General features: G+C 47.6%; 2 protein-coding genes across 6 annotated transcripts in view; both read right to left on the reverse strand.

Moving 5' to 3' along the window:
• Prosap (SH3 and multiple ankyrin repeat domains prosap) overlaps positions 1 to 1,595 on the reverse strand; it is a 310,745-nt gene extending 309,150 nt beyond the window's left edge. For all 5 annotated transcript variants that reach the window (XM_076520102.1, XM_076520098.1, XM_076520101.1 and 2 more), the window contains exon 1: positions 1,260 to 1,595. The gene's annotated coding sequence lies outside the window, so the exon portion shown is untranslated. The remainder of the gene's footprint in view (positions 1 to 1,259) is intronic.
• A 6,765-nt stretch (positions 1,596 to 8,360) lies between these two features.
• jing (AE binding protein 2 jing) overlaps positions 8,361 to 16,800 on the reverse strand; it is a 235,383-nt gene continuing 226,943 nt past the window's right edge. Inside the window, exon 9 of the mRNA XM_033486236.2 lies at positions 8,361 to 16,707. Within this exon, the coding sequence (XP_033342127.2) occupies positions 16,530 to 16,707 (178 nt within the window). The 3' untranslated portion in view covers positions 8,361 to 16,529. The remainder of the gene's footprint in view (positions 16,708 to 16,800) is intronic.

Below are 16,800 nucleotides of genomic sequence, written 5' to 3' on the forward strand. Positions count from 1 at the left end.
AGTATCCTTTTTTTTCAATTTCAGGGACACTTACGTAACGGTACTCGTTACCGTTTTTTTTTGCCGCGTAGCGAGCGGCGCAGTTTTATTTAAACAATTTAAATTCCGAATAATTTGGAACGCGGCCCGGCGCAAATATTTAAATCGCATTCGAATTTAAATGTGCATAATTCGTCGCCGCGAGAACCGGTTCTGCCGATCTCCTAATTTAAATTCGAGCGAAATTGATTTTGAAACGCGCGGGGCCGATCGACGGCCCCCATTTAAAAGGACCGTTCGATATAATCGAAAGTGAGTCGTAACGCGTATCGATCCCCGCGAACCGGGGCGCCGCGCCGGCTTTTAATTATGCCGTTCCCTCCTCGGGAGGGAGGAGGGGGGATACATCGCGCTGACGTTCTCGTCTCGTTTTCATGTTCCTCCTCGAGAAAAAACCCTTGAATATAATCCTGGAAAAAACCGTCCATCGAGACGGGCCCGATCGACCTCGAACACGCTAATCTCGAACGCTTAGCGAGTCCGCGATCGACCGATCGTCGCTCGCAAACATTTATTAGCGACGGGAAAATCTCGGCGCGACGTTCCACCGGAGAAAAAGTGTCCCGAATCGGATAACGTTCACGAGGTGACAAACGTGTAATTTCAAGCCGTTAACCGAGCGCGTTCTCCAATGACCTGTTACCTCCGCAATTACGTAGACGTGTCATAATCTCGAAGCCACGGGTCAGAGACTCCTCGATAAACAAATAATTCAAGAAAACGCGATTTATATATATATACGTATATATACATATAGTGGCCGCGCGAGATGCTTGCTTACATAATTCAGCGGTATGACGCAATTATAAACGAGCCATATTATGCTACCTCTCAATTGAATCATCTGTATCGCCGTTATCTGCGATGATTTTTTTCTACGATCTCTAATCGCTTGGCAAACTCGAACGTTCAGGTTAACCGTCATCCCCGGTTAACAGGTTAGGACGCGTCAGCTGTATTCAACTGCATCCTGTGGTAAGCTTTTAGTTTCCTCTTTACGCCTCGAAACATTCCTGTTCCTAACTGTACTATAATGTCTGGGGTGGCGTCGATCGCGGCGTGTTTGCGTTCGTCGCTGGATAAATCAACCGAGATTATTATTATTCCTCTCTCTAATTGCGCGTGCTCGTATAGGTGCATCGAGAATAACCAGCCGAGAGGAGAGTCAACGTTTCACGAGCCGCAGCTTCCGGTGTACGGGGAACGGAAAAAGTACTCACCACCGGCGTGCAAGATGACGTTCGGAGGTAAATTCGTCCTTTGGCCGTGAGTAAACTTTATGTCTCGTTTTGCTTCCCCTCTCGCTTCCCTCCGAGCTCCCTCCCTCTCCTCTCTATCTCTCTACCCTGCACCACGATCGACCAAGTTCGATGACACTGCCCGGTTTACGTCGGATATACGGTCACCACTGGCACTCCCGTCAATTAAATCACTATTCGACACGAGCGACCACGATCGACACCCTCTCCCGTTTACCGCGGCGCGCGTTTTGACGTGCAGATTTATCCATGAACGAGAGAACCACGGCAAGCACGTCTTACCGGCCTGAACTCGCGCTCGCGACTACCCGGAGTCGCGAGCCGAGCGACCGAGGCGCCGCCGACGGAAGCCGAACCAAACCGAGCGGACACGAAATTTCGATTCGCCCCGAGCGCCGACGCTTCGTCTCCCCCAAACAATTATTCCAATAATTAAGGGAGTATCGTGGACCGGCGGGTTTAACTACATCTTTACTTTCTCGGTGTGCATGATTTTAGAAACGTGTCCGCGGGGGGGATCTCTTTGAATTCGTAAGTATAACGAAGATCTAAATTTTTGAAATATGCGTTCGTAGTACGTCCACGCAACCGGCACGTGTAATATGACTTCTGATATATCCAACACGATATCTCAAGATCTAGTTGCCCGATTTACTTCAAATTTTCACAGAATTTTTGGTAGACCTGCCTCTGTCGTTTCGATCATAGTTATCAATGAATTTATCAGTGAATCTATTTTTTTATATATTTTTTTGAATCTATTTTTTTACCAGAATTACGAAAAATATACGAAAATATCTATGGAAATAGCACTTGAACTTCAAGGTACCACTATTTTTTGAAATATAGTGAATTCTCCCTAATTGACTCTCAACCTGGAAGCAAAAATGGACAATTTGGGAAGAGAAGATACGATTATTCGAGCCTAGCTGTTCATTTTTATAGTATTTCCTCTTCCCAAATAGTTCATTTTTATGTACAAGCCGAGGGTCAATTAGGAAGAACTTACTATAATGAGATATTTGATTCTTCTTGGCGCAGACATAGATAGTGAAAATTTAGACGATAACTTGTGAAAATATTATTTATTGCATTTTTCAACAATATGTCTACCATGACGATCGAAACAATCGATTTGATATTTTAATTTCAAAAATTGTTGGAGCTATAGAGACATTTTCGCAAGAAATTGAATAAATTTCTTAAGTCAAACGTACATTGCAATCAAAATGGTGAGGACTTTAAGTAAATTCTGTCTCGTCATTTTTGTTGAGCAACGTGCGTCAGTCACTTTTAGTGCTCGATAGGTACGCACGCTTTTAAGCGAAGTCGTAGCAGTAAAGTAAACTAGATACATATATGTAATATCTATGCAAGTTTACCTTGGCAAAATCGACCATGAAGATCGACGATCGGGTCATTCTGGATACAGAATGGATACAAAAAACAAATGCGCATAATTCTGTGCTTTGAAGAAAATGGTGAAAACCTCGCGCCGCAGTGAAATTATGCGAGGTTCCATGGAATGCACGAAAGGTATTTCGAAAGCAGCGCAAGTAGAGATTCACCGCGATCATTTATAATTATCACAGCAATGTTCGCGAGGTTTTAGTGTGCGATACTTAACCGGGACGATTGAAAGAAAACCCGGCCCTTACGAGAGAGAGACGCCGACCGGTAAATGCCGTTACATACTTTCGAATTGCAACAGTTGGGATTTTTTGCGCGACCATGCGGACATCTTCCGAGACGGGAGGATTCGTTGATTGACAGATACTTCGGAACGGACGCATTAATTGATAAACCGCTTGCAGCGGGTATTTAGCGTGCAATAATTCGCAACACGCGTACCCGTTTTTACGCGTTCCAGGGGAACTGTTTATGTATATGGTTTATCATCGTTAGCCGTCATTACGACAGGTTCTTACTGCTGGCCGGAGCTCGAGTCAAAATCACTAAACGTGTTTATGCCCGGCGATCAACGGTTCAAACGGTAGCAAAGACCTGCGAAATAGTTTTAGCTAGCTAACGGCGGCAAGAAGCTTAGTGCCTTCCACTTTAACCCTAAATGGTTAGGCTCGTCTATCGAATCCTGTTCGTCCGCTCTCCTATTTCAAAATCAGTTAGTTACTTCAAACTCTTAAATCAATCCTTGCTTTATCGCGTTTCCTTCAAAATGGCGTAACTGTCGCAAAAAGCTTCGGTTTTATTCTAACGTAATTTCAATTAACACTTCGACGACGGCACCCCATACGAGATACGGATCTGTATCTTTCCAACATTTTTACGAAAACAATATTGTAATTTTAATAACATTAACACGATGACATTAATGTTAAGTCACCGACGCAAGCTTATTACCATGCAAGTACATTAATAAAAAAAAAATATTATAACTCTCAGAAGCACGAAGGAAGCATTTGACCATTTGGAGGTCAAAGATCAAGCTCCGGGTGACCAAGTAAATTGTGATAGGTGTATCTCGAACAGAAAAAGCCATCTCCGTATTCGTTGAGTACGCGATTCGGATTTTCTGCGGGCCGTCGATAGCGAATTCAGCCCGAGTTCGGCAGCTGCGCGTCGGCAGATCCCCGGCGAAATTAGATTCGAATAATCGCGACAGCGCCGTTCGTTGGTAAGACGAAATGTCAACGACCGTGGGACAACGGGCCGGGTCAATTTCATCGCGGCGTCGTCGTCTCCTTAACTGTACACGAGAGCTCGTCGAAGAAACTCGACGACGAGGAGGACGACGTCGATGGGGTAGCAGACCCCGAAGGTGGGGGAACAAACGCAAGAAACGGACGGACGCTCGTATAATCCGCGTTCCCGACGTTCTGCACCGGTACCATTACCATTACCATTCCAGGTCTTCTTCCCGTTCTTTCTTCGGGCAGCTGGTAAACAGTATTTCCAAGCCGACCGAGTAAATCAACAATCGGTCGCGTCTTCCGATTACCGTCCCGGCTTTTTCCCGGCCGACTTACTTCTCCCTCTTCTTCATCGTCTTCTCTTCCCCGCCCCGTTTTTCTTTTTGCCGTCGTCTGCGATCGCAGCCGCGCCGATACCTCGTTTCGTTGGCCCCCGGTGCATACGGCGCAGACGGTGCATACGGTGCAACCGGCCAACAAGCACGCTGGCAACTTCTTTGCGCCACCGCTTTCCCCTTACGGGAATTCAACCGTCGCGCCGCGTCCGAGAATAATGGGAATAACTGTACACACGGAAACGGCGGAGGCGCTCGGAAAAACCGATTTAAAGCCGCCGTGGCCTGTTAATTGTTATTAGATTACCGAGGGAACGGGCGCTCCTTCTTCGAGACGATCAGCTACCGGCGCCGCTTCGACCGCATCCCTGGGCCCGACGCGTTTACGGCAAATCGAAGAAAACACGGCGAAACACGGTCTATTCGACTCCCTTTTAACCTAGAGTGCTCCGGCTTCGTTGCTCTCACTTTCGACGGCGTCGTGGCTGTGACCCTCGGAGCAATCTGCACCCTTCAGCTGCTCCGCAAAGTCGGAGAAATTAGCAGACAGGGGCGCGAACGTCCCCACGCGGAACAATGCTGCATTTGGGGCAGCGATATTTGCTGTGTTACAGGGTGCGAAGGTTAAACAACAATTTTCGCTTTTACACGACTCGATGATCGATCTCAACCCCTCGAACTCGTATAAACTTTATTAACCCCATTGTGCTACGATTTCTTTCGTAACTGCGTTGGATTAGCACTTCTTCGTCTTCATAATTTCTCTGATCGAACGAGACAATTCTAATCTCATCTGTGCTTTCATTTGCCGTTATTTCTCAACTTTGATAACTTTGATCAAATTTTAATTCGATTAATCAAGTTTTAATTCGATTAATCAAGTATTAATTCGATTAATCAAGTTTTAATTCGATTAATCAAATTTTAATTCGATTAATCAAATTTTGTTTCGAGTTACAAGAAACGGTAATTTTGAATTACAAGAAATAGTATTCATATTTACTGGATTGTGTACGAAATGTTCGTCGCGTGTCTGACTCGTTGCTACAGTGCGAGGGATTAAGTTTGAAACTGTGATTCATTTTTTAAGTATATACAGTTAAGTGACATTTTAAAAATTAATTTATTGTCCTGGGATGTATAGATGAAAATATTTGTGCGTTAGAAGATTAAACGAACTCGGAGGATAATAGGATTAAATTGTTTTACTGATCCTCAGTTGTATAAATACGCAGTCTACATAGGGTGTCCCATAATTATGTTAACAACCGGAAATGGGTGATTCTTGAGGTTATTTGAAGTAACTTTTTCCTTAGCGAAAAAGCAGCTCACGGCTTTGTTTGCGAGTTATTAACGAAAAACAGTGACCAATGAGAGGCGAGATCAGCTGGCGCAAGGCGGCCGAGCCAATGAGCCAAACTGGGTTTCGACCGCTCGTTGCCTCGTGTCAGCCGATCTAACATTGACCAATGACCATTGTTTTTCGTTAATAACTCGTGAACAAAGCCGCGGACTACATTTTGGCAAAGGAAAAAATTTCTTCAAATGACTTCAGGAATCGTCCCTTTCCAGGTGTTCACATAATTATGGAACATCCTGTAAATAGAAATCGTCGAACTGTTGTAATTAGACTGCGGATTTTTATGCAAAATTAAAATTGTCTGCACTAATTACAAGATACCGGAGTCTACGTGGACATTTATTTCTTTTCTGAATGATTTTAATCAGTTGACAGTAGTGCAACAATATTTTCAAATTATTTAAACGTATATTGTCTTTTCGTTCGATCTACAAATTTCTGTCACAAATGCCTGAAATCCGCAGCTTGAAACAATAAACAATAAACCGGTCTCACTACAAAACTTCTACTTTTGATACGCGAAGCTCCTTTCAGAGAAAGAATTGCTACCAGAATTCCTCGGTATCATCGTCATCATCGGTATCATCAGTATATGAAGTCATCAAGTAAAGGGTTAATAGGTCAAACAACACTTGAAATTCCGTCTCGATTCTTCAAGATCGATCTCAAAGTATCATTCTCAATCCCTGTATACCATAATTAAATTTTTCCACCGTCTCTCCGTGTTGCAAGTTCGATAGCTGCCGCCGTATATTCTAAAGAGTTCCGTTAACTTTCGATTTTAGTCAGCTTGAAGATTTTCTCGCGGATCCGTCGCCTTCTGCCATCTGTCCGTTTCAGGCACAGCGTTCGCAGAAGGCAGGCGCGGAAGCGGAAAGCATAATGGAACGGCAAAGGGTAGATCGCGGCAAGGGGTCCCGACCTCGAGAAAGATCGGATGATCTTGACGCGACACGACGGTAACGCGGTTTGTCCGTTCGGCTCATCGTCGCGGCCCGGAGATCATCGAGCCGTAATTAACGAGTCCGCGAGCCAATTGGGACAACGGGAGGGAAGACGAAGAAGAGGACGAAGAAGAAGCAGAAGAGAAGAAAAAACTGGGCATAGAGTCGGTCGGTAACCGTACACCGTCGCCGGCTAATTATATCATCATTTTTACCCTCTCGCATGATCGATACGAATTTTGCTCATCCGTAAAAAGGCACGCGAGCCGATGCTTATCGAATTTCTCGGCGAGAGCGCGCCGGCCCGACGTCGTTTCAGCGTGGCCAACAGGTTGTCCGGAGGAGGGCCGATCCTGGAACAAGGATCGGGTTTCCTGTAGCTTTACTGCCCAAGGGAATATCGTGTTCCCTGTCAGCGGGCTGGTTCGTGCCGGAAACGGAAGCGAGCCGCGTCTCCGTAAACCGCCGTGCACCTTTGCACCAATATTTCAGGCGAACGTGCCCCGGCCAAGCGGCGCGTGTATGTACTTTCTCTGTCCCGGTGCTTCGGATCCTCCAACCTTTCCATCCTGCAGGACCTTCGCAATTGACACGTGACGGCCAACTGGCAGCTTGCGCGCAGCTCGAGGCACGGGCCAGGAGTCGGCGACGTTTAATATTATTATAATATCGAGCCTCTCCGATAAATATTAGGTCGCGGCATCAATCGTGTCGTCCTTGCCGTTCCAAGATCACGAATACACCTTGAAACCGTCGCGGCGGATATTTTTAACCTTTCCGCGATATCGCGTGTCGTTAGCTGACGATTATTGTTAACGAAGGCCTTATAATTTATGCAGAAATATAAAATAAAAAAAAGATAAATAAAATAATATAATATATAATATAAAATAAATATAAATAAAAATATAAATATAATTTGTGCAGAATCTGTTGTCACAGGGCGCAGAGAACGAGGCGCATACCTTTCAAGTCTGAATCCATCTGCAAATTTTCGGAACCATTTCCATCCCGTTGATTCGTCAATTCCACGTTCTTGACGAATGTTTACCTTTGCCCCGGGAAAAAAGCAAAACGTGTCGAAAATGTGTCTTTGTCGGCATTTGAAACTTTTATAAACAATGGTAATGACCGCCGATTGTGTAACAGCTTCCGCAGAAATAATCACTGAAAGCAGAACTTTAAAGTGACGTGAAACGGCGTGAAGTTGCTAACGAGTCGGCGAAGCATTGTTACGCAATTAAGTAACAAAAACGGGACGAATTTACGTAACAACTTAATGGAAGTTCGATGCGATGGCTGGGTCGCGGATAATCCAAAGTAACTTGCTAGCATGTGTGTCTGTACTGTTCGTAGAGTAGAAGCAGTGACTTACCGAAACTGAATTGAATTGTTTGCCAACGTTTATTCACCATCGAACTGCATTACTTCGCGGAAGATCGAATGCACCGGTGGACGCGTTAAATCCACGGTGCAATTGCAGCCGATGCATTGGCGAGAACCATCGATAACAAGTTTACGATTTTCTATTAGGTTTATGATGCGTGTGATAGTTCGCTGGGCAACGCGAAATCTGCTTTCACGCTTCCGATGATCAGATTGATCATCCGGTGATCGATTCGATCGTGAGCTGCTCTCTGTCGCCGCGGCCGCGATCGTTTGAATTTCATCGAACGAACACGGACGATTAGGATAGTAGCTTCCGATCGAACGAACGCGGCGAGAAAGAGGTGCAACGAAGGATTTGGGTGGTCATTAAAGTGGACACCGTGTACGATATCGTAACCGTGAAATTATTATTACTCTCTTACAATATCTGTCTCTTTAATGTTCTCATTGAGCTATAAATCGTTCGTGTTTTGTACATGAAAGTATCGAAAAAGTCCAAAGCACTGTCCGACGCTTGTATTTTTTCTTTCTCCTCCGAGTCAACGCTCGACAAGGGTTCTCGTTAAAAAAATCTCCGCGTACGCTTTCTCGCCTAGGTAGTACCACTTATTTTTTTTACGCATTTCCGTTTTTCTCGTTTCTTATTTAGTCCTCCGTGGAGCGTACCACTACTGTGGATCAATGAACACCGCGGTGCTTCCGACGATCGCTCGCAAGATCGATCCAGAACGCGAGACGAACGCGAGCTCCCATTTTTCCTTCTCCGTTTGGCAGTGCGAAGCTGTGGCATTTCTCACTGCCAGGAGCGACGTGGCAGCGCAAACAACGGGACGAGATAATACTTAAATTACGGAACTGATTTCTTGGTTTCTATCGATTTCGAGATTCACGCTCGAACAGTCGAATCTTTCATCAGTCCTTTTGTAACCGAATGTACGCCGATTCTAACGAAGTTATAAGTTTGTCGCGTCAAAGGGGTCCAAGGGAACATATTCAACGGCTCGAAAACCAAAGACAAATAGAGTTAGTGGAGCCGATTACTTTAGCGTAGTTTTTTACTCAATTGTCGAATAATTTTAATACTTCCAAGACCGCGCTAGAAACTAATCAAAAATTATCATAAAATTCAAATATTTCATTGATTGAAACAAAAATTACGAAGCAAACTTATATGGCATCAATTACTTACTCAGCATTCGTATCTCTTGCGAATCTCAATAAAATTATCATCAATCGACCGAATTTAAAACGGAGAGATCTCCCCAATTCGATTGGCTAAGTGTTAATACTGCGAGGTAATCTTTTGTATGGAAAAATTAGCGAAATAAAAGAACAACGAAATTGAATACGTCTTGCTCGTTAAATATAGGGATAATAACAACTAAAAACAAACCAAAGGTACAGCGATTTGTCACTCTATAGTAACCGGCGGCACTGCCCTAATCGAGCGACGAAATTGTCCGGAGATTATCCTTAGAAAGGAAGTTAGGCGTTAAGCTACTATAGCGCAGTCTTTAGGGAGTCTATTAATAAGTTGCTGGTAGCTAAAGCGTCGAGGAGAGGAAGCCGGGAAGACAAAGAAGAAGAAGAAGGAAAAGTGCGACAATTTAAAGAAGCATGGAGAAGGTGGAGAGTGAAGAAGGCTGGAAGCAATTCCGAAGACTGAAATCAGGGTAGTCGTTAAAAGAAAAAAAAAGAACGAAAACGAAATTAGAAAGCCGCAGCCCTTGCTGACCCTGCTGGTCTCGGGTTTTACAGCCGAATCGTGTCACCCGTGTCCGATGGACGCGGTAGTTAACGTGTTAATGTCAAACGCGAACGAGATTACCCGGCCGCGACGGTATCCTTGATGAGGTTAATCACAGATTGCGCTGCCACATCCTCGGGATCGCTCGAAAAATAGGTCGGCGAAGAAGCAAGCGATCGAGTTTGACGCGTCACGCGACGAACGCTCTCGGGTTAAAAAAAAACGGCAGGAGGTGGGCTTTCCAGTTTTCACTGGTGAAAGAGCGCTCTGCTTTCCGATTGTTCACCGATTCCCGATCGGGGAAACTCGGTCGGATGTGTTCGACGCGCGTGCACGTTTCCCCTCTCCTCTCCGCGACGACGTTTGTTTTCCACGTCGGGCTGTGTTTTCCATCGAACTCTCGAAACGCGCGCGAGTCGAGGCGACGACGAGCGATCACTACAGCCTAGAACTCGTATTACCTGAAACTATGCGATCTATTTCTCTACTTGTTTTATGCAAGAGGCAAGCCATCCTTTCTCTAAACCGAGGGCGACTCCGCAGCGCTCGTGACGGACATTCGAGAGCAGAGGAAAACGCGAGAACGATAACGTCACCGGTCGGGGAAAATCGTCGCCGATCCAATCACGATTTCGCGGCACCGGCGCGGCCGGAAACACGTCCGGCGATCTTCATCGAAAAGATCGGTCGGGAACCAGTCGTCACGACCGCTGCCCTCGTCACACGCTTTACATAGACTTTATAATAAATGCAAACACTATATCCACCGTACGCTAGCCGGGCGCGGCGCCCGAGGAAAAGCCGAGCCGCGCCGCGTCCCGTGCATTGTATTTACATTTCCTACCGGTTTCGACCGATCCCCGCGGACCAGGGCAACTTCGAAAAATAGAATTTTTCGTCCCATATGCCGCGCGCACCGTGTCAACCCCGTCCCCCGGAAACCCAGTCATCCAAGTCCACTACGTTTATTTTCGTTTATACTCTTTGTACATTTACAAGTCATGTCTCGCTGCGCGACGAACGACGCCGGGCGTTCTCCGAGAGCCGTGAAAACCGGAAAGCCGCCGAGCGACCGGTTGATCGGCGCTTCGCTCTTCCATCTTTTCCTCGACCGATCGCAGAACGCGGTTACGAAGGACTCGCCCGCGCGGCTCGGGACTGCCAGCGGGACGGGAACCGAAGGGTCGCGGAGGTCGCGAGGTGATCCTTTGTCTGCGCGAATTCACCTCGGTTGACGAGAATTTGAAGAACGGTGGGCGAGAATATCGATCGATTGGTCTGCGGATCGCGCGCGGCTTCTCGTTCCGTCGCCGCTGGCACGTCGAGCGTCTCGAGCCGGATCGATTTAACCCTTGAGTACGTTTCTATTCGCAGGTCTCGATAGTTGGCGACGCGTTAGACCGTATTTATAGCTGACGAGTGTCCCGCTGTCTCGAGCGCGCGCGCGGGTGAAAACAACGCGGGGAACTTTCTGAATCGCGGAAAATCGAACAATGGGGCTTCCGACGGGAAAGCTCGTACTCGAGGGCGGATCGATGGCCGGGTCGATGGCGGAAATTCTCTCCGAGCAATCGTCGGCCTTCGTGGAAGGAGAATGATCGATCGCCAACGCCGGTTTTCTACGTTGAAACCGGATTCCGGTAAAACGATCTCGCTGGCGTCGCGACGCTTCAAAAGAGAAGGGGATGATGATTTGCTCGTGCTTTCGAACACAGTCAAAGGGAACGCGACAGTCGAGCCGACAATGAATCAGCGCGGAGAGTGAGGGAGAGAGAGAGAGAGAGGGAGGAATTTCCGACGATATAATCCCCTCCTACCGTTTAATCGGTTCCCGCGTTCATCTAACGTGTCCTTTTTTCTCTAGATTTGCAAAAATACGGTGTCCACACCTGGCCTCGTTTCTCGATAGTCCCGCGCGATTCCCGCGAGTTTCAGCGGCGCGGTCCAAGCTCCGGCGAATTTCGTTCGCGACGAAAACTTTTAGTCCGCGATACTGTACAGACACGTCAGACATTCGAGGAAACGCTTCGTCGAAATAAACTGATCAACCGATGCCCGATACTTGGCTCGTTCTATCGATCGCGTCTCTTATTTACAGCGTGCACCCCACGCCCCTCTCTCTCTCTCTCTCTCTCTCTCTCTTTCTCTTCCCCTCGCGCAGCGTCACTCTTCGTATCGTTCACACGTTTTACACATGTACAAACGCAGCGTCGGCCGCCGGGGAGTCCACTCGCGGCGAGCCTCCCCGGACAGCCCGGCGATTATCTACACCTTATCTTACGCAAAATCTTTACAACGCCTCGCTAAAATATACATTTACAGCTACAAAGTCGCGCGGGTAAAAGTCAGTATAACACGAAAAAACCCTCGATATAAAAAAAAAATGAAATGAAAGGAAAGGGGGCCGGAGGGATGGTTACGAAACGGGGAATATATCTACGCGCGGTCGTCTCGGGGAGGAGAAGCGTACGGGTGAAATCGGTCTCGAGTCGAACGGTAAATCCTGGGACGCGCGATCGTCCCCCAGCCCCCCTCCCCTCCTGTCTGTCCAGATGGTTTGCCTCTTTTCGCGGTCGCGGAACAGGATTTTCCTCGTCGAACGTCCGACACGAATGTACGAAAACGAATTCCGAGCGTACTCGAATTAAATACTAACTGGAAAAATGTCTAACCGATGATCTAGGCGACGCGACGTTTCTAGAGAAAATTTGGGGCGGGCGTTTCCGCGCCGAAGTATTTCACGCCGAGGTTAAATTACCACGAGAGATCAAGCGCGACTGTGTGGCCGACAGTCTTCCCCGCCGTTCCACCCCCGTGAATCGTGCGAACGTTGCGCCGACGAATCGTTCGATTGCTTTTCTATCCGATGAAAACGCAGCTTCGATGATCCTAGCGATCGTATAGACTATATCTCCGGGGAAACTCTGAACTCTGAATCCTCGCCGAGGAACGGATACGCGCGAGATTGGTCCCAGCCGTGATAAGAACAACTTTCCGATCCGAAGAAACGCGACGAGAGTGGACCGAGAGGGAAACGGCGATCGCGATCGCGCCACGAGTTTAAAGGACCGATGAATGAAGAGAACCGGTGAACGAACCGCGGAGGAACTTAGCGTGACGACATTATGGCACCGAGGGTACATGCCAAAAAACGGAATGAGACACGGGGACAGGGGGAGAGAGGGGAGGCGGCGCGTAAAAGAGGGGACGACCGTGTCGCGTTAACGAGGAAAATAATCGTGTCACGGCGACGGGTGTGAAAAGAGGAAAACGCGGCAGTGAAAAGCGCGGGAGAATGGAAAATCGATCGGTCGCGCGCCTGAGAACGGGGGATGATCGCGCGTATACACAGAAAGATACGGCTATAAATATACATACACATTCAGGACCATGTATATATATATGTATATATATGTCTTTTCACGTCTGTTCTCTGTTTTGCTTCGATGGCAGTGCCTTGGTTCGCGTCCGTCGACGTCGGTGGTTGGCAGTAGGCGGTGGTGTGTCTCGACGATGTGAGGGGGATCGATGCGAACAACGATCGCGAGGATGGCCCGCGAGTTTGCTGGATCGAAAACGATCGACGCGGATCGATGTGGCGGTGAAATATAAGGCTTGTCGATTGTGGGTGGCAGTGCGCGATTTTTGGCAGTGACGCGTTCTTGTTTGATCTTTGTCTTTGTCTTTCTCTCTGAATGTCTGCGTCGTTCGATTCGATCCCGAAAATCACACGGGTCCTCGCGGCTCTCGCGGCACCATTCACAGAAAGCTCTGGACGAAAGCTGAACACTAGAATCTCCGTCGGAAATGACTGAACACTTCGGGAACGATTGAACACTTCGGAATCGATAGAACACTTCGGAAATTACATGGTACGGTAAAGTTCATTAAGAACCTGGCTGTGTGTAGCTGTGAAAAGTGATCGGTGGGTACTGCGTTAAGCTTCTCAGGTGCTACGAAATTACAAATAAAATAGTCACTTGAAAGCTCAGCGAATGATCAACTTTCTTATTGAAAGTACAATTCTCTACGAACGCGTTCGTTAATTAAGAAAAAAAAGGAATTGACGGGACTTCTAAGACGATCCTGCATGAAAGAAAGCGTTGTCCGGTGTTTCTTGTGAATGCTGGCGCGAACATCGTTTCCTCGAACACGAGTGGCTTCCGGATTAAAAAGAACAATCATTCCTCCGCTTGAAGTCGCAAGCTGATAGGCTGATCGCCGTCGGGGGGCGATGCATCGATAATTTCGACTAAGTATGTACACGCGGGTTTACAAAATGAAGTGTTGACGGTGGCGAGCGGGACGCGCGCGCCTCTCGTACGTCCGCGGCAGCTAGAGATCTATCGGATTACACGTATAATCGTAATAATAATAATAAGAATAATTAATCGATCAATTAGCCTAGAGTTCTTAATTACAATCGTATTGGCAGTGTTTCTCAGCTGGTGTGTGAAGGTGTGTTTCCGTCCGTGTGTGTTCCAACTATTTCTCTTTCACACTCACTCGCTCGCGCTCGCTCTCTCTCTCTCTCTCTCTCTCTCTCTCTCTCTCTCTCCCTCTCTTTCGCTCCCTATCTCTGTACACATTCTCTCGCCGTGCTTAGCCACACAACACGTCATCGGCAACACGTATCCTCTAACCGTTTCTCGCTTTCTCTCTTCTCTTAATTTACAAGTGTTCATTATTTTTTTTTGTGTTTTCGTATCCACTAGAATATATATGTGTACATGTGCGCGATCACATTGTTCCACGATGTCAGAAGTTAGAGTAGCATAATACTCCTACGTTCTCTCGGTCCTGTCTACTGATCTATGAAAATAGCGCGTCTTCTGCGCGCGGGTCTACCCTCCTGTCCTCCTTCTTCCTCTTTGTCGGTCAGAATCTTCATTCTCCATTTTCTTCCTCCTCCTCCTCCTTCTCTTCTTCTCCTCCTCCTTTGTCTGCATCTTTCTTCTAGTTTTCGCATAGATCCCCCGTGCAGTAACTCCGTGGAAAATGTCGCACAGCCATCTTGTTTCTTTATCCCCCTGTACAGAGAGCAAAACATTCGCTTCCGATCCGCTTCCGATCCCGGACTCGCTTGTGCTGTCTCGTCTCTGAATCGAGCGAGTGATGTTCGTCGCGCGGATGCTTCGAACTGAGGCAGTGTCGGTGTGTCGATCTTCTCGGTAACTCGATGAGAACGATGGCGAAAATGAAAAAACGGTTGCTGCTGGTCGAAAAATTCGATCTGGAGATATTGTATTCCTGCTTCGGCGACGACATCTCGGGACGCCGCCTCGATAGATAACAACGAGAGACGGGGGGGTAAATGGAAAGAAACAAGGTTATCGTCGAACGGTCGTTCGCTTTTCTGCGCGTGGATCGTAAAAAATAGGCGGAGCTTCGTTATTCCGTTTGTTTTTCACTCGTTTTGTACACCCTCCTTCTCTCCAAAATAACTAATACGGATATACCTCGATAGAAATCTCGTTGGCTGGTCGTCCGAGCGGTCCTCTTCTGCCGAGATTCTCGATATATCGGGTGACGAGCCTAATCGTGCCTCTATTTCTGTTTATTCTTCGAAACAGAGTGATGCAGAGTGCTTGTTCCTTTCCTAGTGTTCCCCCTGTCGCGCGCGCGACAACGGCCAGCGGAAATTTCTACCGAGCCGAAGATCGAGGTAGATGCATCTCCTTTCGTAAGTTGGTCTCGAGGGTCTAGGATGAGTCGAAAATGTTTCCCGTTTCACGCACCCCCCCATCGTCGCCCCTTATCTTCTGGCTTCTGTCACGGAGTAGTTTAAACAGGACCCGGAAGCGCCAAGGGGCCGCATCTAGATATTAATTGATTCCTAAGGCCACCAGAGTGATTATCTCCTTACACGACGCGTTAACTAACGTTTAACAGTTTGTTTTTTTTTTCTTAATTCTTTTGTTCGCTTCTCTTATCTCCTTCGTAGTAAAATCTCCGTCGCAGTGTCTCTGCGGTTCTTCTTCGTGCTCTTCTACAACGTGCTTTTATGTTTTGCGGTACACCCTCTGCTCCTTAAATTCCATTATTAAATTCAACTGTCCGCCGTCTTCGATCATTGGTCTTGCACGGCGGTCAATGATATAAAACGTATCCACGGTGAGAGGCACTTTCGAGGCCCAAGCCCACCTACCTCTTCGGGGCCCGACGAACGCCGTTTCTGCCACGATCGAAACGGGCGACCCGCGGACACGCAGGCAGGAATCGACCCCAAACGTATGGAGATTTTCAATATCGATAGGCAACAAGAATATCCTTTTTTTTTCTCTTCATCGCTATCCACGACTACTATATTATTTACCTAACGACCATCCCGATGGATTTAGGCTAAATAAATTAGAATGTATTGTTCCTCCTTCCGTCGTCCGGGAAGTCTGCGCTCTTTTCTGTTCGCCGTTTCATTCGCCCCTTCAACGTTTCGTCCCGATCCGATCCGATCCGCGACCGCTCAAACGACTCGTCGCGGACCCGTGTGTATCCCCTCTCCGATCTGTGTCTTCTGTAGTCTTCGTCTTGGATTCGTCTGCCGATCCGTTCACTCTCCCTTCGCCGATCGCTCCTGATCTTTCTGTCTGTCTCCCGTCTCCCCTTCGTCTCTCCCACGCAAACGGAACACGTCTAACTCCGGTCGTTCCTCTGGACACGTTCAGGCTCCGGATCCCTCGCCAGGCTCCCCTCCTTTACACAGACCAGGAAGCACAATCGCCCTGATGCAGGACTCGTCCCTAATTCTGGCTTACTCGTCTCGCTGCTTCGTCACACTTGTCCTCGATCATCGTGGCCGGCATTATCACGAGTTCTTGACCGGTTTCCGGCGCTGCTTCGTCCGCGCCGTTGGCGGCGCGCCGCCGCTTATCGCCGAGTACAGGGCCACGCCGACCTCTTCCGGGTTCGCATCTGCCACCTTCCGTATCGCCACGTTCTTCGTGGTCCGGACCTCGGACTCGAGCACCCACTCGTCCGGCTCGCTGTTCAGAAAATTCCACGTTCGGTCACGGTAAAAAAACACGCTTGCTATTCGGAGCCGAAAAGATGTCACCAGTTTCACGGACGTCGTTGAA

The sequence above is a fragment of the Megalopta genalis genome, chromosome 3 (genome assembly GCF_051020955.1).
Source record: "Megalopta genalis isolate 19385.01 chromosome 3, iyMegGena1_principal, whole genome shotgun sequence".
In the NCBI taxonomy this organism is placed as follows: Eukaryota; Metazoa; Arthropoda; class Insecta; order Hymenoptera; family Halictidae; genus Megalopta; species Megalopta genalis.